The sequence below is a fragment of the Cylas formicarius genome, unplaced genomic scaffold, assembly GCF_029955315.1.
Source record: "Cylas formicarius isolate icCylForm1 unplaced genomic scaffold, icCylForm1.1 PGA_scaffold_2__14_contigs__length_35257938, whole genome shotgun sequence".
Taxonomy (NCBI): Eukaryota; Metazoa; Arthropoda; class Insecta; order Coleoptera; family Brentidae; genus Cylas; species Cylas formicarius.
In genome coordinates this window covers 29,988,619-30,011,374 of record NW_026844319.1, presented here as the reverse complement: position 1 = coordinate 30,011,374, position 22,756 = coordinate 29,988,619, and the positions used below count along the sequence as shown (strand labels likewise).

Here is a 22,756-nt window from a genome sequence, read left to right as displayed (position 1 = left end):
TAGTTTAGTTTTATGAATAAAATTTAAACCAAGTTATATAAATTTTAAAGATAGAGGTGTAGCTATTTTTGTGTCTAGTTACGCTGTTTCAACAAGTGTTATATTAATACCATATATAATAATAATAGGTATGCCATTAATAACTGATACAACATCAACAGTACATCAGGAAATACAAACTTGCCAAAAGTGTTGGCCAATTGACTTGAAATTATTTACAAAAATATATTAGCTGGTTAACTTGTAAATTATCCGTTACAGCCTAGCTTATATAAAACCATAATTTATAGTAATACAGACTGGCGTATTATATTTTATTTTACAACTTACCAACCAGTTTGTACGTCTCGTGTGCAAACTTGCATGGTTTATAAACTAGTTGGAATAGTTATTAATAAAATGGAACAAATGTTTTAGATTTTTGCATTATATAAAAATTAAAAGTAGATGTGTAGCTATTTTTGTGTCTAGTTATGCTGTTTCAACAAGTGTTATATCAATACCATATATAATAATAATAGGTATGCCATTAATAACTGATACAACATCAACACTACATCAGGAAATACAAACTAGCCAAAAGTGTTGGCCAATTGACTTGAAATTATTTACAAAAATATATTAGCTGGTTAACTTGTAAATTATGCGTTACAGCCTAGCTAATATAATACCATAATTTATAGTAATACAGACTGGCGTGTTATATTTTATTTTACAACTTACCAACCAGTTTGTACGTCTCGTGTGCAAACTTGCATGGTTTATAAACTAGTTGGAATAGTTATTAATAAAATGGAACAAATGTTTTAGATTTTTGCACTATATAAAAATTAAAAGTAGAGGTGTAGCTATTTTTGTGTCTAGTTATGTTGTTTCAACATGTCTTATATTAATATTATATATAATAATAATAATAATAATAATAATAGGTATGCCAATAGTAACCGATACAACATCAACACTACAGCAGGAAATACAAACTAACCAAGAGTGTTGGAATTTTTTTTTTTGAAATTATTTACAGAAATATATTCGCTGGTTACTTTGTAAATTATCCGTTACAGTGTAGCTAATATAAAACCATAATGTATAGTAATACAGACTAGCGTAATGTATTTTGGTTTTCAACTTGACAAAGAGTTTGTACGACTCGTGTGCGAATTTGGATGGATTTCTTCTGAGTTTCATTGTGTTTTTTCATCAACATTTAGTAACAATTATCAAATTAACTGAACGTTTTAAACATTAAGATTGCAAAGATAAATCATTTAACAAATTTAGTAAAATAAGCAACTTGACACCTGTTTCTGTTATACCTGCAAGACCTGAAGAGAAAAAAAATGGGCAGAATTTTGAAATAAATTAATAAAAATAAAATCTAATTATCTTTCAGTTCGTTTTCGACGCTCATGGTATTTTTTCGCAAGAGGTTTTCAAATCGCGTATTCTTTTATTATTAATTGTTTTCCAGAAGTAGTCAATCTTGTAAAAACCATTTGAATATCCATACTGGCGCAGTCGGTAGGATTGGCTGCCTGAATCGGATTGGACATTTAAAGCCACTTTGAGATTCCGTTTGGGCGCATTAGTTACTGGCGCATTCGGTAGGACTGAGCTATTTTGATCGATTAAAGCATCTCGGAACTTATATAATTTAAAATTTCGTAATGTTTTTACTTTCGCATGACCCCGTATCATTGAATATCCAAGCAACTTTAAATACCGGCGATCGATCTCGACCGATAAACGCTACCCATGGTTACAGGGGTTTTTATTGCCAATTAATAGGTTTCATTCCTAGCCTTATCTGGCTTTCGATTGCCGTTTCATTCGGTGCTTAATTGACTAACCAAAACAGAAACACTTAAATTTAGTAGCCGATTGACTATCTGATAAGCCGATGTAGGTTGACGTCGAATCTCAATTGACGGTACTTTTACTTCTTGTTTCCTCGAAAAATCTGTCTTCTCATTCAAGTTGTAGAATGAGTTCGCTCGGTTGATTTACCTATTTTATTCATTCAAAGGGCACGAGCATGCTTCGGAGTATATCGTTTTGACTTGTGACGGTAATTTTCGAAAAAACAAAATAAAATATTTTTGTCTGTTTTTACATTTTGGTGTCGGACTCAATCAGTCGGTCGTCATAGCACGCCCTTTCTTATAACGAATATCCGTTTTTTTTTTGTTGAAACGATATAGTATGTACTACGATGATATGAAAGAGAATTTATCGAACGTAGCTTGTCGGCTGTTTTATATTCGCAAGCATACCTTGGGCATGTGCCCCGACACATTGTCTCACATGTGACTCGCTTAAAGGTTAACTAACAGCTTTACTTTGGGTGCATATTACTCTAACCCTGAAAGTAATTTGAAAAGGTCGGTTTCGGTTTCGATCTAGCTATTATTATTTACAAATAGGACCGTACAGGGAAAATATTTGTTAAACTTGAGGCCATTTCCAATCGAACCTAATACTCTACGCCATGCTATGGCTACTATAGCATATTATTTAGTAAACAAAGTATGTATTTTATTATTATAATTCTTTCTGTAACGGAAAAATGTAATTTTTTTTCGCCAGTAATAGTAATGTAATAACAAAAACCTTTTTGAAATTCAATATTACCTGTAATACAAATAAAACCCACAATAATATTTTGTTGAAATTATATGGTGCGGGAAAGAACAACACACATTGAAATCTGGGGTGAGTTTTTAATATATTAAATATGAAAGAAATCAAAACACAAAGACGACATTTTAGCGATAGGAGACTGGACAAGTTAGTGCAACGTTGCCAGCTCTAGGGAAATTACCCAATCTTAGGGAAATTTTGCCACTCTTGGAGAAATCCACGCGAAACAAGTGTTTTTATGTTTAATATGAATTCATGAATAAAATAATTTCTACTTATATTTAGGAAAAAGTGGTTATCGGGTAAAGCCATTAACAAAAAATTTATTCTTTAGTGCCAAGGCAGGGGTGGGCCAGGTCTATTCTTTCTGATATATGTTCTTGAATGTTGGCCATTTGTGTCAGCATTGAATAATAGTTTTTACTATGGGTTTCAAATAAGTTATTTTACCAGCAAAACAAGTTGTGAAACATGTATGTGAAACTTCAAATAGAAGACTTATTAAACAAGATTGTTTTCGAAAAATCGTCACCGGGCGGGGCAAGTAACGGTTTTTCATTTATCGCCAATAATTTAGCCACAAAAAGCAAAATTTTTAGGATATTTTAGATTGTTTGCTCATAAACGACACACGCTGTATATGATACAATTGTTCGAAGCTATAGTCCTGGATTTTCCACGCGTCCTGGTTCAAGAATTTTCTGAAAATAGTAAATGGTTTTCCAGAAAATAAGTTTTTTCTGAAACCATGCAGTGCGCCGTAATAATCAGTGACGTCATGGCGTCTTGACAGTCCCCGAAATAGCGATTTCAATATGGATTTTTTCAAATATCCCTAGCAGCGTATGTGCAAATACAAAAATTGTAGGTCTGCGGCCTATGACACGACGTTTGAACCGATTAGCCATATTTTTTACGATTTTTGATTTGCGGCAAATAATTTACTCTGTAAAAAAACAATTTTGTGGGTCTTTTAGATTTTTACCTATAATTTGAAAACCCTGTATATAATCGAAAAAATGCCTGAAATAAATGTTATTGCACTGGATCTTCTGCGTCTGCCGGTTAAAGAATTTTTCCAAATTTTCTGGAAGCTAAAATTACCAAAAAAAAAATCAAATATTCGGCCAATTTCTACAGTTTAAATGTGGACACGGACTTGTACTTCTCTACTAAATTTGAAGTTGATATTTGCAAATTTAGGACAGTTAACACATTTCTCATTTAGCACGGAATATCGGCAACACCCTGTAAAATAGGTGAAAACCTTAAATACAAAAGTTTTTGCTATTTATGCGGGCTAATTCGCAATATAAAAGAAAGTGAGATCTGAATCATAAACGTATCTTCTGCTTTTTCTGGTTCAAGAATTTTGTTGATCACAAATGAAAAGTGATGTTTTTTGTAGACCCTTGCACGCGCGATTTTTTATTTTTTTAGAATACTTCCCGACCCCCAGCCCCCCCCCCCCCCCCCCCCATTTTCAATTCATTCTTCGTTTATCCGAGGTGGTGTGCAGAGCGGAGGAAAGTTGAGAAACAAGTGACACCACAGAATTCTCATACAAAAGGAGATAGAGGAACATCAAAGAACAAGATGAACTGGTCCAAGCAGCATGGGTGGTTCCGTCATGTTGTTTGTTTGGAGGGGTTTAAAGTCGGCAAGAATGCAAGTCTTATGCAAGATTTTCCCCTCCCTCGCTCAAACAACAAAACACGCCCGGTATAAAAAAATTAAAAAAGCGAATTTTAAATCGTGAGACGACAAGAAAGTAGGAGAGTCGGCCTCGGCAGTAGGTCAGCCAGTTTGCCGCAATATCTTCTCCTCGCGCCGCCGGCGTTGTTACGGTAAAAGAAAGTGAAATTTCGTAACTTCCTCGACTGCGCTTTTGCCGTTTCATTCCGTCTGTGGATTCTGAATCGCACACGCGCAGGGTAGAGCGACTTTGCAATGTTTGTCTTCGGCCTCTAACTACGCGAAGAACGCTGCAAGTTCGAAATTTTTGAAAAATAAGTCGGAACTTCTAATAAGCCGGGACTTTTCAAAAAAAAAATGTCAAACTTCACAACTTAGTCAAAAAAACTTGAGTCAGATTTTGTGGAAAAATATTAGAATCAATTTTGATAAAAATGTTGGAATCGATAACTTCATTCAACATTTTTAAAAAACGTGGTAAACCTTCTAAACAACATCTAACTCAAGTCAAATTTTCTGAAATATTGACTAAAATTTCTAGAAAACAAGTCAACTTCATTTTTTTAAAATATGTCGAAATTTCTATCTTAAGTCAGAATTTTTTAGAACTTTGCATTAATTTCTGATAAACAACTCTGATTTTTTGACAAACGTGCCGGAATTAGTAATTTCGTTCTCAATTTATGAAAAACGAGTCAAAATTTCTAAATTGAGTCACATTTGCTCAAACGTTATCTATGATTACTAGAAATCGAACAGAATTTATGAAAAACACTTTTGAATGAATAATTTCATTTATTTTCTGAAAAATTAGGCGTTATTTAAATGAATAATTTAATTCAAAATTTGTTGTTTTTGCAAAACAACCCAAAATTTCTAACTTAAATCAGGATTTTTGAGAATCTAGACATGACTTCTAAAAAGCAAATCAGGTTAGTTAGTCACCACTTTGCTGTAGTTTATTGTTTGATCATTGCGCTTTTCGCGAAGCCGGCTGCACAACATGGCCGCGTCAACGACAAACTGTCGATACCTTGCAGATGTTTGTACGGTAATTTACCGCAGCCGGTTACGTAACAATAATTTAAAAAAACGTATGAATTTTTTAAGCGCCTTTTATCAGCCTGCGCGAGACTCGATGATTCAATTTCGTTTCGGTTTAAATTAGCGATCGGAACGAGAGTAAAAGTGACCGGTAATTACGCAGCTGTATGTGTCCGGTTTGCGATATAATTGGGCCATAATCGCCGCTCGCGGCGTCGGCGTAAATAAATGAAGCATTATTGCTATGTTTTAATATCAAGTAATTTTCAACTTCAGGTCTGTCAAAGTCAGTTGAAAACAAAAAATGTTGCCGTACTGAGTTGCTGGGTACTCTATAAGCGGAAGTACACAATAAAAAAGCAGCAAAAAAATTATGTAGGTACGTTCATATTGTTATTTTATATAAAAATAGAAAACTAATAAACACTAAGGTATTAAAAAACGAAAGAAACTAAACTACCTAAACTAAAAACTCATCAGTTAGTATTTTAGCAGGACCAGTAAAATACAGTCGAAACCCTATATAGCGAAATTGAACGGACTGTTTTTTTTTAATAAAATAACAATAGGCATATGTGTCCTGTAATATTTATTTTATATACATATTTTAACATCCACTTAGGAACATTTTAAATAAATATTTAAGAACTACATTGAATGTTTCAAAATTTTCAGTATGCCAATACGCATCGCGTACTTTGGCTTGTATTTTCACCATTTGTTCGAGAGGGGCATCTTCCCCATGATACATAAAAAATTTCTCTATCAGCTTAACTGATTATAGGGCTTGTGGAATGGTGGTGGTCCCAGAACTCCTTCATCTTCTTCTTCCTCTTGGTGCTCTTCCTCACCGTTTCTTGCTTGTTGTAATATGGCTTCCTCTGTCAAGTCGGCTGTTTTAGGCAAATCCTGATCCATCACCATAAAATCTTGAGTCTCCACACTCGTAAACGTAATTGTTGTTTGAAACTGCTTTATCCACTCGCTTAGTCCTGTTCGTATTCTGTCTGGGTAAGTCCTGCATGACGATAGGAGTGTTGAATTTTTTCTGCTGTCACCTCTTTCCAAGCTTTACTAATAAAGTTAACTGCATCTAGCATATTAATGGAAAATTTGTCTTTGGACTCGATCAATTAAAATGTTTTTCCTTTGTTGACTCTTAAGACTTCTTATTACGCTTTGGTCCATCGGCTGTAATACACTTGTTGTTTTGGAATATGGGGATGCGCCAGGCAGTTATCTAACAGAAGTAATATTGACCTCCCCTTCATTTCTACATCCACGCAGACTTTATTATTTATTATAAATTTTTACAGTCAAAACAAAGGGACTATTTGTTGTAAGAGACAGTCGATGTGTAGGTATTTTTATGTTAAGATGAAACAGTATAGTCCGTAAAATGCGTTTCTGCATCCTAAAGACTTGCTCCGCACGTGGGAAACCTCCCCAACGAACCAAGTTGAAACAGGAATAGACATACGAAAAATACGACATTTTTAACAAGGGGAAAGAAACCTGATGGCGGAGCCTCCATATAACAAAGCAGTAAACCAGTTCGAACCAGGAGAGTCTCGAGTCTACATAAACTCCGAGGAATTTTACAACACTTTTCTGTTGAATCGTGCTTTCATTAAAGCGTACTAATAAACTCTTATTTAAATCCCGTGTTGAAAAGGCGATCATCTCAGTTTTACTTTTATTCAATATCAATTTGTTAATTTCTGCATAATGTTTCATTTGCTCGACCGTTGTCTCGGTTGCAATGCTAAGTTGCTGCAGAAAGGGTAGAAACTGCATCATCCGCGAAAAGGGAAAAGTAAGTATGGGGGAAAGATGAAAATACATAATTTATAGACACTATAAACAATAAAGGACCGAGTAAACTTCCCTGAGGTACACCACAATTCACTGACCTGGAATCAGAGACGTATTCAAATCATAAGGTATCTCTCAATTTGGCCAACTGCGTACGACGCCCAAGAAAAGACCTTAACCAATTTAAGGCGTTACCTCGAATACTACATGAACAAAGCTTGTCCACTAAAATAAAAGTCATATGCCCTTTGTAGATCGAACAAAACACATGCTGTCTGCTGCCTTTCTTCTAACTGGGTAAGAATATGCTTATATAAAGAGAGAATGGCATCCTGCGTAGATCGGTCTTTTCGAAAACCAAATTGCATTCCGGAAAAAACGTCTCGACTTTCCAAAAAATATTTTGCTAATTCGTATTTGGATTATGCTGTCAAATCACGTCTTCCTATTTCGATATGTAAATCGCGTCATTCAAAGGAAACAGCTATTTGTCCTTTTCTATTTGACATTCGACCGTCTGCTACATCCAGACAGATACAAGAGACTTTCCGAAACGGGACCCGGACGCCGTTCAGGATTTTCGACAATTTGGACATTCGACCATTTGTGATGTGTGAACTGCACGACAATAATAATCGTAACGTACCGGCGGGACAAATTGCACGTTTTTGCAGGTGTATGATTTATGGAACGTTAGACCTTTACGGCGCTGCACCGATCGTTTATTAATTGCAATTGTTCCGTCGCCAATTGTGCCTTGATTGATGCTATTAGCGGCTTTTAATTCGCGCTCGGGTAATTAATGCCGTAATCGTTCCTAAAATGACGTGGTTGCGCGTCTCGCTTAACCATAAATAAAGAGCCTAGCTTCACTGGTCTGCAATGAAATCCTCCTTCAGAAAATTATGTCATAAATATGAAGATTTTAATGGACGATATTTTCTATCAAGTCTAGATTTTTCGATATAAGTTGTTTTAAACATCATAAAAGGTTGACAATTGACAAAGACAACTATTTTTTAACAATTATGAATCCACAACCGCCGAAATTATATTCTTCATAAATTACATAAACAAGATATGGCCATTAGACCAGGCGTGTCTTATGTAACAGCTCCAGCAGTTAAACTCTCGACAAAATTAGTAAATATTTTTAAGTTCCACACCGATTTTAAAACAAAATTTGCAATAAAAAATTCTTGTGAATTAATCAACAAAATTAAGGATATCAAAATCCCTTCTATCGCAACACTATTGTCTTTTGATGTACAAAACTTATTTCCCAGTATTCCACTTAGGGATGTGGATGAGGTTTAGTAGATTTCACCCTCACTGGGAAACAGGTTAACCTATTGGTGAAACAAGATTTATTAGATTGCTTAATAGTATCTTTAGACCAAAATTATTTTGAATTTAATTGACAGATTTACATCTCTAAGGAAGGTTTTATTATGGGAAACCCACTTAGTGATTTGTTAGCCGAGATTTCTATGGATAATTTTCTGCCTTGCTTGCTTTATTGGAACGGACAGACAATTGAATTCTTTTTTAAATTACTCATTGCATATACGACTATTAATTCAGTATCGAGATTAAACAGGATAACTCTATTAATTTTTAGACTTAACTATTAGGAAAACGCAAAACAAATTAGATTTTTCTATTTACTATAAACCTTCACAGTCATAACAGCTCAAATCACCCTTATGCACACAAATTGGCTGAATTTCACTGTTTTATACACAGACTTCTTAATACGCCACTCTCAACAGAAAATTACAACAAAGAAAAACAAATTGAACCGAACAACGGCTACAGTCAATAAAATTATAATTTCAAAAACAAATCCAGACAACAGTGAAGTCTATTTATCCGAAACCTAATACAGAATAGGAACAATTTAAAACAATGACATACATAGGAGAACCCAGTGAAAAAGTTTCAAAACATCAAAATTTAATAAAAAAAAAGAAACAATAAATCGAAATGTCCAAAATCTCAAAAATCAGGTTGAAATGCGGATCTTGTCGTAAAATTTACATCGGACAAACAGGTAGATCCTTCAAGAAACACACCAACGAACATAAAAGAGCCTTTAAAAACAATAGTCTAGATTCTAGATATGCTACGCACTTAAACACAGAAAAACACATTTTTGACGACAATTTTGACAATTTACATACAGTCAGAAAAAGTGGAAAATTAAATTAATTGGAAGCCACGGTGGTTTACAATGCCTCTCCATTATTAAACTCAAATTCTCACAACATTATGCTTTATTGGCATTTTTCGGTATATATAGTAGCAAGTAGTTTGTAAATATTCCATTTGCAAATCTGAACTTTCAGTTTTTATTTATTTTATCATAAAAGCTGTATACGCATTCAAAATCGGTTTGAGCCAGTTGTAAGATAAAGAAGGAAAGTGCCGAATGTGACAACAGTAAGTTGAAAACTTGTCTTTTAATTATTTACATTCATTAAAGTTCATATTCTCTAAATTTTTGTTAAGTATTTTATATGTAGTTCATGTATTTTTTCATGAGCACAGCCAATGAATGTGAAATTTTTTCTAAAATAAATTTTATTTAATGAAAATGCAGTGGAATGCCAACATAAAACATAAAAAAAACATATCAGCTTTATTTTGGATTTTTTATCGATGAAAGGGACAAAAGTTGCCTGCTGCAAGAGTTGTTCAAGAACGTTGAGAGGTTGTCTTGAAAGTAGTCACAAATCTATGAACGCAATCACAAAGATAACGAAAATACTTCCGGTCAACAGCCTCAAGCGAGTTTTATTTCTGCCTGTACTTCTTCACCTTCATACACTTTATCTGAATCCTCAAGTCCATCAAAAGAACCTCATTTAAACGATATTAGTTAAATGATGGTTAACTTCGTTATCCAAAAAATTCTGATGAATGGAGACTTTTTAATGATGCCTCAAAGATAAATTTGAAAGCCGTTTTACCGCATAATGGTATTAAATACCACCAGTACTCGTTGCATGCTTGCTGATTTCTGTTAGTCGATTCGTCGAGAAACTCCGGTGGGAAACGCTGAAATGAAAAACAAAACTACAAAGTAACTTGTATTTTATGACCACAATGAGATAAATTTACTGATATTTTTATATCTTCGAATTAGCATTTTCCACTTAATTAAATTGTAATGTTTTTTGAATTTTTTATAATTTTTGTTACTTTAATAATATCGTTTTTCAATTAAATAGACATTTTATTCAAAATCTACGTGCTGAGGACTTGGACGTGTAATTATTCATAGCCATTGCCATAGCCGTTGCTATTGGAATGGACTTTTTCATTTTCACAATTGTACCATGAAACGTTCGTCTTTTTTTTTACTTCTATTGGTCATGACAGCCGAGATCATTCAGCCAAATTGTTAAGGAAACTGGTGGCCTCTTCATGGTCCCTAATGTTAGTTTAGTTAAAAAGCTAACACCAATCTGCAAATTATATATTATTTTCAATTCTTTGCTTATGGCCCGCCCAGAATACGGCGCCCCTGACCGCCACTCTGAAAAGCTCGAAAATGGGAGAGGGCCACTTTCTCAATAATTCTGTTTGTTTCTACGTTTTTAGCCTTCTAAAGCGCCTTAAGAACAATTTTTTCTACAATTTTCAATACGTTTCGAAATTTTCTTTTCGCTAGTTTTTCTCATAAGTACAAAACAATTTACATCAAATACCGTGCCATGTGGCCACCGTCACGCGATTAGCCCACCCACCTGTCAATCAATATGGCATCCCGGGGCAAACAAAGTAAATAACGTTTCCTTATACGCAATGGGAAAAGCTAGCAGTACATTTTTTTTGGAAAAAATAAGAATTAACCGACGAAGAAAGAAATATCGCCATATGCACATACATAAAAAAAAATAAATATTTTATTAAAATACTGCCTTTAGCGTGTATATATTATATATTAGAAGTTTGTTTATGAGTATATAAAAATAAAAATACCTTACAAAAAAAAAAGGAAATTTCCACGACTATAATACACGAAACAAAGACTGTTTCTCCATAAAAAAAAATAGACTAGAATTAAAAAAAATATATTTTAGGAACACCGGTATTAGTCTACTATAGACTGTCCCGAGAGCTCCTAGAAAACTGTTTTTATAATTTAAACGAATATTTTACCTATTAAAGTTTGTCATCACTGTATTGTTGTGCTCTGTCATATTTTTTTTATTTAAAATTTTAATGTAATTTTCTGCCTCATTTGCATGATCTATGTTGACCTACTTGACGAAATACATAATACATTGATTGTATTCTAAATATGTGGGATAATAAAGAAATTATTATACTTGTTATTAATATTATTATTAATGGAAATATTATACTGGCTTTGAAAATGGCATAGTTCATATGAGTGCCACATTTTAAAGACTTGGCATACCATTTAAAAATGTATGCTTTTCAAATACCTAGTTTAAAATATTAATTAACCAACGTGTGATTTGCAAACTTTTTTATGTAAAAAAAATTAGTATTACAATGCCTGTTCTTCAAATTTGATCCACTACACACAAGTTATAATGATATAACAAACAACTACCGAATAATTCTATTTTGCGGCAATATCCACATGCATCGCGAACAGTTTACACATTCAACCATTTTGTTCCACAAGTCTCTTGCACACATTCTTTGTTTAAAAAATATGTTCGATGACCATATAACAAAATCCCAATATTGCAGACTTGATATAAATATTTGAATCGAATAATAATAACGTACTTGTCTCTCATTTTTAAAGAGGCATGGATATTTCTTGGGTTATTCTTCCGCGTTGACAAGTGTTGCCCAGTTTAGTGGTCGTTAGTATAAGTCAAGGTATCTCGATTGGTTGATTATGTGGCAGTTTGCCAATTCGGAATTGCATTGTGAGTGGTACCGCCGCAAGTTATTGGCTTAGCTCGCCAGCGAATTGGTTATAGACGTTGCGTCGAAAGTCGCGGCCTACTGCCGCCTGGCGATTTGCGAGAACAGAAAAACTGCCCGACAAGGAAAAGAAATTTCACCGATTGCGTCCACAGTTTCCTCGAGTTGGGTTAGGTCTAGGCGACGTAAAATGAACCGCTAGGCCGAATATCATTACTTTGTGACGCAACGAATTTAAAGCTTCGTAAATAATACTTTCTATAACGTAATCAGTTCCTAGTTTGATATGGATATGTGGGGTCTTGAAGTTTCCGCGAGAGAGAAAAGTTATTCGTTTTTTCTTATTTTTAATACACACGAACAAACAATTTTGTGCTTATACCTTATTTGCATGCACACCTAGTAACACTTTTTTTAAATTATTTAAATAATTTATAACAGTTTCACCGACGCCACTGGTTAAACGAAGACAGGTGTATCTGTGCTATAAATTTGTTTTTCAGTGGTAACAACACCTATCGCCTGGACCTATCGCAAAACTAAACGCAGAAAAGTTTGCTGAACAGCTTGGAATTATCGATTTCAAGGCTTCGGAAGGATGGTTGGGGAAGTTCGAACAGAGACATGGTATAAATTATGGACAGATAAGTGGCGAAGCCCGTGATGTCGACAGAAACGTCACTAACACTTCGCTGGAGAAGACGTTGCCAAAACTAGCAGAAAAGGGCCCTGCTGACGACATTTTTAATGCTGACGAAACTGGTATTTTTTACAAAATGACGGCAGATGAAACTTTTAAATTTCGAAGTGAAAAGTGTGTGGGGAAAAAATCTTTCTAAAGGACGTATGACAGTGTTATACCAATATGAGTGGGAGAGAAAAAACAAAACTAGTCGTGATTTTAAATTCAACTAACCCACGATGTTTTAAGAACATCAAGCATTTGCCGGTCACTTACAAGACAAACAAGTCTGCATGGATGACATCGCAAAATTTTCAAGAGGAGATACGGAAATGGGATGCAGAATTAAAGGGGAGGAAAATATTACTTCTCTTAAATAACCACCCTGCACATCCCTATATTCCAAATCTACGGAATATTTAATTGGCATTTCTTCCAACCAAAAGAACAAGTGTGTTACAGCCGGTGGACCAGAGCGTAATAAAAAGTCTTAACAGTCGATACAGGAAAAACATTTTAATTGAAATGATCGAGTCCGAAGACAAATTTCCCATTAATGCTAGATGCAGTCAACTTTCCTCGCGCTCCGAAAACACTTCGAACACTCGGAGCGCGAGCATTGAAGATGCCAAGTGAGATTTTGGTGAAACGTCTGCAGGATTCCAGTCGGAGTTCAACGAGCGAACGGATGATATCCCGGAATATAGTGTCATCACATTTTTCCATCCGTGAATCAATACGTGAGAATATATATATATATATATATATATATATATATATATATATATATATATATATATATATAAAACACTAATTTATTATTAGCTAATGTTAATAAAAACTCCTAATTAAGCGTTATTATTTTTATGTCTAAAAACTGTAAATATAATGTGATTTTTTCTTTGATTGACTATTCTTTCCTTGATTTTCAGTAAACAATATATATAAAAAATAAATGGCATAAAAGTACATAGATGGTAGAGAAAAGCATATATTTGACGTTTTTTTTTGGTAAAACCAGACATATTTTAAGCATTTTCTGTGCATAACAATCCGAACTGTAATCTTGACTAAATGATTATATTATAAAAAATTGTTAATACGATTTGTCATATAAAACTGAGCCGAGTTTTAACTTTAATGATACTGGAGAAAGAGTTTCTTTTGGATACGCTGTCATTCATTTTGCAAGAACAATCGTAGATTAATCGGTGGTTAGTATTAGTTAATAGTCAACGGAGATCGTCATTGAGAAAGAGGTCCTTCACGAACGAGGCTTGGTCTGTATAAATAGCTTAATTGTGATCCATCTTCGGTTGGTTCTGAGAAATATGTATCTGTTCCATACCTCGGAATAACCCGGTATTGCTCGTGCCTGTCGTCCGTCTCGCAAAAATCTGTACGGAATTAACAATCAGCTAGCGAAACAAAAGTACGAAGGTCAAGTTTAAATCGATTTCTACGCCGGGCATAATTCCAAGGTTGTAGTTGTTTTTATTGCCGACTTTTCCTCGTTTCAGGATTTTGCCGCTTTCGTTTCAGCACCGATTGCGGTTATTTTCGCCTCTAAATTTAAAATGCGTGATACTGCTTGCCTTATATCCAATAAAATAGACCGTTGCCTAACGGCATACCTAAAATATTGTTCAACTCTCGCACTGCCTCTCAATATTATTTTTAATAAATTTCCAAAACTTTGCACAATTGTTCCAGTCCTGAAATCTGCTGACTTCACGCAAGTAGTTATGCCATTTTGTCAAATATTTGGGAGCCAATATTTATACTGAATTATTTTTCATGGCAAAGCAGGACACAGACTTCAATCAACATGGATTTCGCACAACTCCTTTGAGACCTGTTCACACTTTTCTAAGGCTTTTGGCAAGATTCATCACCCGACTCTGCCACTCTGTATTTAAAAAAAAAAATTGGTAACTAAATAATAATAATAAAATCTTTATTTAGCATTATGCTACATAAAAAATACAAAATATAAATTATAAATATAAAATATAAAATTCCAGATACACGGAAACCAAATACATGGCATCTTAAAAGTCTTTTAAATTTATTAAGGGTATCAGAGTTTTGTACAATAAATACAAAGACATTAAACAATACTCGTTTTACATACAAGAAATTAAGAACACTAAACATGCTTTGAATTGGCGTATATTTGTTACACTTTAGTATATTTCTCATGGCCTTATTTTGAACAATCTGCAATTGCTCCAATTTATAATTAAGCAAATTGAACAAAAGTGTGGAGCAAAATTTTAAATGGGGAGCGGCCAGGCTGTTATACAATAAGATTTCGGTGTCAATTGACAAATTTTTCGCTATTCTAGATATAAAATTAATTTTTTTAGAAAATTTCTTCATTATGTAATCGGCATGTGTATGACGTCAAATTTGAGTCAAATATAACACCCCGATATTTAATTAATTTCGTTTTCATGAATTAATTTTTGTTGTTAATATAAATGTTTACATCGAAATTTAATCTACTCAACTTATGTCGCTTACCAAAAATACAAAATTTTGGCTGTCCGTGTTTATACAAAGGTTATTATTGCACAGCCATTCAAAAGCATTCTTCAGATCAGCATTCATTTTTCTTTGCATTTCATCTACATTTTCACCCATAATATCATCTAAAATATTTACAATATACAACAATGGTCCCAAAACTGTCCCCTGAGGAACACCATGTTCTACAGTTATGGAATTTTTATATTTCGTTTTTTATACTCCATCTATTAAATATTATGCCATTTATACGCTGTTCCCTTAATACCCGTTTTGTACAATTTTCTTAACAGTCTAGTTCTACTTATTGTTCGAAAGCACGCTTAAAATCCAAAAATACAGCCAACACAAATTTACCATCCCCCAAGTCCCTCAAGAAATCATCACAGACAGTACCAACGATAGATTTAATTGAATGTTTGGAGCTAAAGCCCGCACTAAAATATTGTTTACGTCACAATAACTTTGCAGCTGAATGGTTTCTGGAAAATGAATATGCTAAAGTCAAAAATTTACAGTGTGTCGATTTCTATGCACGGAAGTTTAGTACGTGTGTGCCAAAATTCATTAGGATATCTATTTTTTTACCTCAAAAGTTAAGACGTTTAGGACACATGCTCGTATAAGTTTTCTTTTTAGAATGGCCCTTATAATTAATGACGTGTGATTAGAAAACACCAAGTGTAGGATGAGGCAACCAGAACGATAAAATTTGAAGTTGAAAATGTATAATACATATATTTATTAATTTTAATGAGTAATTTCCAAGTTTTTTTTGGTCTAAACGCACGGTGAACAGGCCATCAGCGAGGTGACATGGTTCGCATCTGAAACTAAAAAATATCCTGAGTACCAAAGATTATTAAGATTTATGAAGCAAACTTAATATTACTTCATATCACCAGACATCACAGATAACATCTTGCATAAAATATGGAACTGAGTTCAGAATGGTACTAGGGGCAGAACAAACATAGTACCTCTTTCAATCTCTAGTGCTGATTATTCCGATCGTGCAATGGATACTAAGGGAAGAGACTCGCATAGTACCTCTTTCATTCACTAGTGCTGATTGTTCCAATCGTGCAATGGATACTAAGGGCAGGGACACGCATGGTACCTCTTTCATTCACTAGTGCTGGATCGTGCAATGGATACTAAGGGCAGGGACACGCATGGTACCTCTTTCATTCACTAGTGCTGATTATTCCGATCGTGCAATGGATACTAAGGGCAGAGACACGCATGGTACCTCTTTCATTCACTAGTGCTGATTATTCCGATCGTGCAATGGATACTAAGGGCAGAGACACGCGACAGTATATTGGTACTAAGGGCAGAGACACGCATGGTACCTCTTTTATTCACTAGTGCTGATTATTCCGATCGTGCAATGGATACTAAGGGCAGAGACACGCATGGTACCTCTTTCATTCACTAGTGCTGATTATTCCGATCGTGCAATGGATACTTAGGGCAGAGACACGCGACAGTATATTGGTACTAAGGGCAGAGACACGCATGGTACCTCTTTCATTCACTAGTGCTGATTATTCCGATCGTGCAATGGATGCTAAGGGCAGAGACACGCATAGTACCTCTTTCATTCACTAGTGCTGATTATTCCGATCGTGCAATGGATACTAAGGGCAAAGACACGCGACAGTATATTGGTATTAAGGGCAGAGACACGCATGGTGCCTCTTTCATTCACTAGTGCTGATTATTCCGATCGTGCAATGGATACTAAGGGCAGAGACACGCATGGTACCTCTTTCATTCACTAGTGCTGATTATTCCGATCGTGCAATGGATACTTAGGGCAGAGACACGCGACAGTATATTGGTACTAAGGGCAGAGACACGCATGGTACCTCTTTCATTCACTAGTGCTGATTATTCCGATCGTGCAATGGATGCTAAGGGCAGAGACACGCATAGTACCTCTTTCATTCACTAGTGCTGATTATTCCGATCGTGCAATGGATACTAAGGGCAAAGACACGCGACAGTATATTGGTATTAAGGGCAGAGACACGCATGGTACCTCTTTCATTCACTAGTGCTGATTATTCCGATCGTGCAATGGATACTAAGGGCAGAGACACGCGAAATAAACAACAATAAAACACAACAACAACAACAACAAGGGCCGAGTCACTCGACTTTCAACAAGCAAATGAACAATGTTTAAAGTAGTTCTGAGAGAGAACACTCTAATATTTACCCAAATTCCTTGGGTATATTTTAGAAATTAAAAAGGAAACCGTCAATAAATAAACCATTTGGTACTTTGGTATTTTGGCCAATAAAATGAAAACATCATGAAATGCAACTACTGTACTCGTGAGAACCCTCACGTTTAAGTCTTCGCAATTTCACGTAACGCAAACACAACCCGCAACAGTTCAATGCACGGTTAACCGAGAAATGCCGAAAAGATATTTTTTAAAATGTTACTGCACCCCAAAACTAGAGCGAGGGGCGAGAAATGCGGCTTTTTAAGAAAACATCTGATTGCTTATTGCGTCGTACGTACTAAAATTTTAGAGGGGGTAGCTTAAAAAATATATGCGTCTTACACAAGTAATTCATACTTTTTTACAAGCCTCTCTACTAACTTAATTCAAATAAGTTGTTTTTTTTTTTTCAAATTAATAAAGAGACATTCAGACCACTTAGTTTTTGTTATAGCGACGGCACCATTTAAGCTGTATATCGTTGTAAACTTTTCCCATCACTTTTAAATTGCCCGTCATTTTTTTATGTGTGCTTCGCAAGACTAAATTCACGACGTACGGTTTCACTGTGTACACGTATCCCATATCGATAGTTTTGCCGCCTAGAACGGATATATAATTCCATTCAAACCCAGCGTAACGTAAATAAACGACTCAATGCCAAGTTTTTTCGCCACATTTCGTCTGTTCGAACGGCTCAGCAATTACAATTGTGATTATTATTTTTTTTTGTCGCGTTTCAATAAACGAAATAAAAATGTCGGCAAAAGCGTTATAAGTAAACTCGATTCTTGTCGAAAGGCGGCGATTTTCTCGTGTTTTTTATTTGTACTTTCTATGGGATACGTAAAAGATCCGCATAAACGTTTGTAGAATAACGTATGTGTGCGAGAGTAAATATTCTGCACTCCAAACATCCAGCTTACTTTGAATTCAATTTTATGACTTGTTTTGTTTTGACAATAATATTTGCAATTTTTGAAAATGCGTTTGCCCAAATCAACATGGGTTGTAGCAAGTCATATAGGCATATAGCACAAATCAGGCGACTTTAAGTGTTGATATACATTCAATAAAATTACGGACTACAGAAAATTGTATAATCGCAAGTCAAAAAACTACTTTTTCTCCATTTGTAAATTTATTATCGTTTTCCATGATAATCCAAATCGATAACAAGACAAAATCGATAATCAGATAAAAATGGACAGAATTTTTAATCATGGCTACTTGATGATGAATAGAAGCAAAGCCACCTAAGTAATATTTTGCTTTTATTAAAAAGTATTTACTTATCTGGTTTTTTCCTTCATGTGAGCTTATTTTATAACGAATTTTGAAAATTTTGCTGTCAAAATGTTGCAAAACAAGTACCAGTTTTAAAAAGTTTTTGTTTCCACTAGGGCGCTATTTGAAAACACTAAAATATTAATAGTTCATTACGTTAAATGCTATTTGTCATTAGGCAATGATCAGACGACCCGGTAAATGGTATTTACGATGGTCACAGCCTCCTAGACACAATTTTCAAAAATGAAGTAAAAGAAAAAAACAGGAAACCCGTCCTATCCTGAATCCAAAACTGCAAAAAAATGTAGGTTGTGCCATTTAAAATTTGAAACCTACCGTCGCTTCCGCTCAAACTGGAGGTGCGATTGACTAGATTTTGTTAAAAAATTCCTATATTCCTTTTTATGATATGTATTACATTTTTTATTATTAAGTTTTTAAAAGAAACTATGTCAAATAAGTCTCCGTACACTATAGTATTGTTATTAATTGTTTTTATTTTATTTTTTTTACTCTCAATGGGAATGCCGATATTTATTTGAAATGTAATTCTCATTAAATGTAAGTTTAGTTTTAGTTTTAAAAAACCTCCTTTTTTTAAGTAAAAAAAATGACAGAACGGAATTCAATGCTTTTGATATTTATTTTTGTTTACCTTACAATGGTTGTATATAAAAAATAAGACTCCTTTTTAACCGTAAAACACAAATTTCTTTTTTTCAATTTGAGAAGCTACGACCCAAAATTCCGAATCGAAACCCTTAAATTAAGGTAAAATCTCTAAAAATTTTATATGCGGATTAAAAAGATCGCGTTGTTTGGCTCTCCCGTTATCCGTTACACATCAAGCCGGGCTTGGTTCTTCCTTGTGGCCGCAAAAAACGAGTCGGCCTTGGCAGAGTGTCGTGTGCATCCTCTTTCGTATAACTTTTTGTTCGGAAGCGATTTTTTATCACCGAATTTTACCATAATCGACAAAAAAATGTTTAGCGCTTCGGTTTGCGTTCGGACAGTGGGGCATTGAGCGTCGATGTTTTAGTGCACTTTCGATTACGTAGACGATATGTGTAGCGCCGGTAACGCGACTTTTTATAACGTCCTTTTGGGCCAAGTGTACCAGTACATGGTAGCGCTGAGAAACAAAGGTATTGCGTTCAGCTAGTTTTATTTTTATAACTAAAAAAAAAGTAGCCTCGAAATTTGGTTCCACCACGTTCGTGCCTATTGGATTAAAAAAATCAATCCAATTCCTAAAAACAGATACAGTGTTTTCAATAATGAATATTGTTTTCTAATTGTGCACCATGAAAGTTTCGTTTTTCGCGGATCCGAGTCGCTTCGGACATTTCCGGGATATTACCGCGCGTGTTCGGTTGTTTTCGGAGATACATGTTACAGCTTGAATTCTGACGTTCTCCGTGCGTCTTTGAAAAGGAATTTGATTTTTTAAAAATTTTGTTCGAGCGTGGTTTGTCGAGAACTGACTTACAATTGTACCGTGGGTTCAATTGTAGGTTTAGTAGCCAAGTATTTTTCCAAGTGACGTATAAAACAAAACGCTATCAATTTTCTGACATATAAGCCTACCCATGCTTTTTTTTAATTTAACAATATTATATATGTGTTTAATAGAACATCTTGTTCCAATTACAATGATGAAACACACTTTATATTTTAGTCCATTCTTTTTTGACAAATCGGCAAAAATAGGAATTTTTTATGTAATTTCAAAGAGTGCTGTGACATCAATAATTATTTACAAATTAAGGTAGAACAAAAACCAAAAATTGAGAAGACGCACTAAAGTAAAAAATTCCTTAACTATTCTAAATGTGACTGATATGTCAAACATAAACATATTTTTGTATGCCAGTCAGGGCACTCTTTGAAATATATAAAAATTTCCTATTTTCACCGATTTGTCAAAAACGAGTGGACTAAAATATAAAGTGTGTTACATCATTGTAATCGGAATAAAATATTCTATTAAACACATACATAATATACAGGGTGTTCCATTTAAATAATATAATATATTAGAAAATTGATGGTGTTTTGTTTTGTACGTCACCTGGAAAAAACTTGGCTATTAACCCCACATTTTGCCTTGATATCCCTAGAAACAAAAAAGTTACAGCCAATTAAAATGTTATCAAGATAAATCGAACGCACGGTACGTCTACACATATTTATGTATATCTTATTGCTTACATATAAGAATTGTGAAGAACAAAGTAAAATTATCGTCGAGATGCTTCCTAAGCACTGCAAGCAAAGTTCAAGGGGATTTATAGCTCCTCCGCCATCAGGCAATATTTCTTCGTTTACTTTTAATTTATTAGAAACAAAATGTTTACATGTTACAATGTAAAGTCTTTGTATATAACTCTAGCTGTCATTTCCTCTATTGTTATTTCATTTTCACTCAATTGTTCTCGTGCTTCGTTACTTCGAGGTTTATAGCGCTCAGTTTAGTTTCCGCTAGAGAAGCAAAACTAATCTTTTCGGTTTATACGTCCTCAGTTCTGTAGTTTCCGTTTGTGCTCTACGGGCAGGCGATATTTTCGCCTCTTATAGTAGCTGTTGCTTTCTTTTTTGTTACTATCCAATAGGTTACGTAGTCTTAGTCTTACGGGGGTATTCATTTCCTTGTAGTTGAATACATTTTTGATCCATAAAAGCATATTTGTTGTCACTGGTTTCTGGGGGTATGTTCACATAAAATTGGGAATCTTTTCCTGTTGGTATTGGTGACGGAAATATTTGTGTTGATAGATTTCAAGAATAAACGTAACTAGTGATCCTTTAGAATTTTTTTATCACCATCCTATTCTTTATATCTGAATGTTTAAAACCTGAAAGTTTGTTATACTGACGCTGAGGAAATGAAAATAAAAACTTTTCTTTAAATCATTAGTAAAGGGTTTAATGGATTTTATTAAATTTATTTAATTTAAATACTTTTTTATGTATCGCAAAATAAAAATAAGTAAGTATCTAAAATTTATATATATATTTTGTTTTGTGGATCTGTTGTTTTAATGTAAAACTGCCATTTGCTATTTTCTTTTCTTCCAGCCATTTAAATGTTTTCCACTTCACTCCTTTGACAATTCACCAACTAAATACGCGAGACGTATTCGACAACGACAATTTTATTGCAAAAAGGCTTTAAAATACCTCGTAATTATTAAATACATATTCTTATGATAAATCAATTAAAATATTAAAAATTTATGATTATTTATTAAGTTAATTGCAATTTGTTATTGGGTGATCAGCCTATAAGTTGAACTCTCCGCTGTGAAGGCACGTTTTCGTTTCAGGAAACAGCAAACCGAACCATCCTCACGGCCACTCGACGATCAAAGACCTGGCCAGCAGTTTGCTGGGCGACGACAAGAACAAAGATGACGGCGAGCTGTGGAGCAACGTCGAAGCACAAACCGCCTTCCTGGGCCCAAACTTATGGGACAAGACCTACGAAACGGACCTCAAGGTGACCCACCCACCGTCCTTTTAACCAAAATTGTTTACGAAATTCTTGAGATCTTGACCTTTGCGCTAAAACTTGTATTAAACCACTAGGTTTAGTAGCGGGTTCTTCTTGTATCAGCTTCTCCTTTGGAGGTTGCTTATCATCATGGGTACCTTCACTTTTGACACTCCTGATCTAAATGACGATAGACCAAACCTTACTGTTACTTAATGTTAGTGATAGCTGCGGAGCCGTCGATAGTTTTTTCATTTTATCGTGCCTGTTGTATGCGTGGCAGGATTTTCTGTTTATGATGAACGTCTTCATTAATTATGGTGTCAAGGTATTTGTAGTGTCTTACTTGTTCAATTGGTGTCCCGTCTACGATGAGCTGACCTGTTGCTTGCTTCCTTTTAGTTATCACTATGA

At 34.5% G+C, this 22,756-nt stretch overlaps 1 protein-coding gene across 5 annotated transcripts in view; it reads left to right on the top strand.

Annotated features, from left to right (window-relative positions):
* The window catches only part of LOC132698752 (hepatic leukemia factor), a 104,994-nt gene that overhangs the window by 71,493 nt on the left and 10,745 nt on the right, over positions 1-22,756 (top strand). For 4 of the 5 annotated variants that reach the window (XM_060664985.1, XM_060664983.1, XM_060664982.1 and 1 more), the window contains exon 2: positions 22,176-22,348. In XM_060664985.1, the coding sequence (XP_060520968.1) occupies positions 22,176-22,348 (173 nt within the window). Of the gene's footprint in view, positions 1-19,881; positions 19,995-22,175; positions 22,349-22,756 lie in introns of those variants that run through there. The other variant, XM_060664986.1, reaches the window with a different exon arrangement.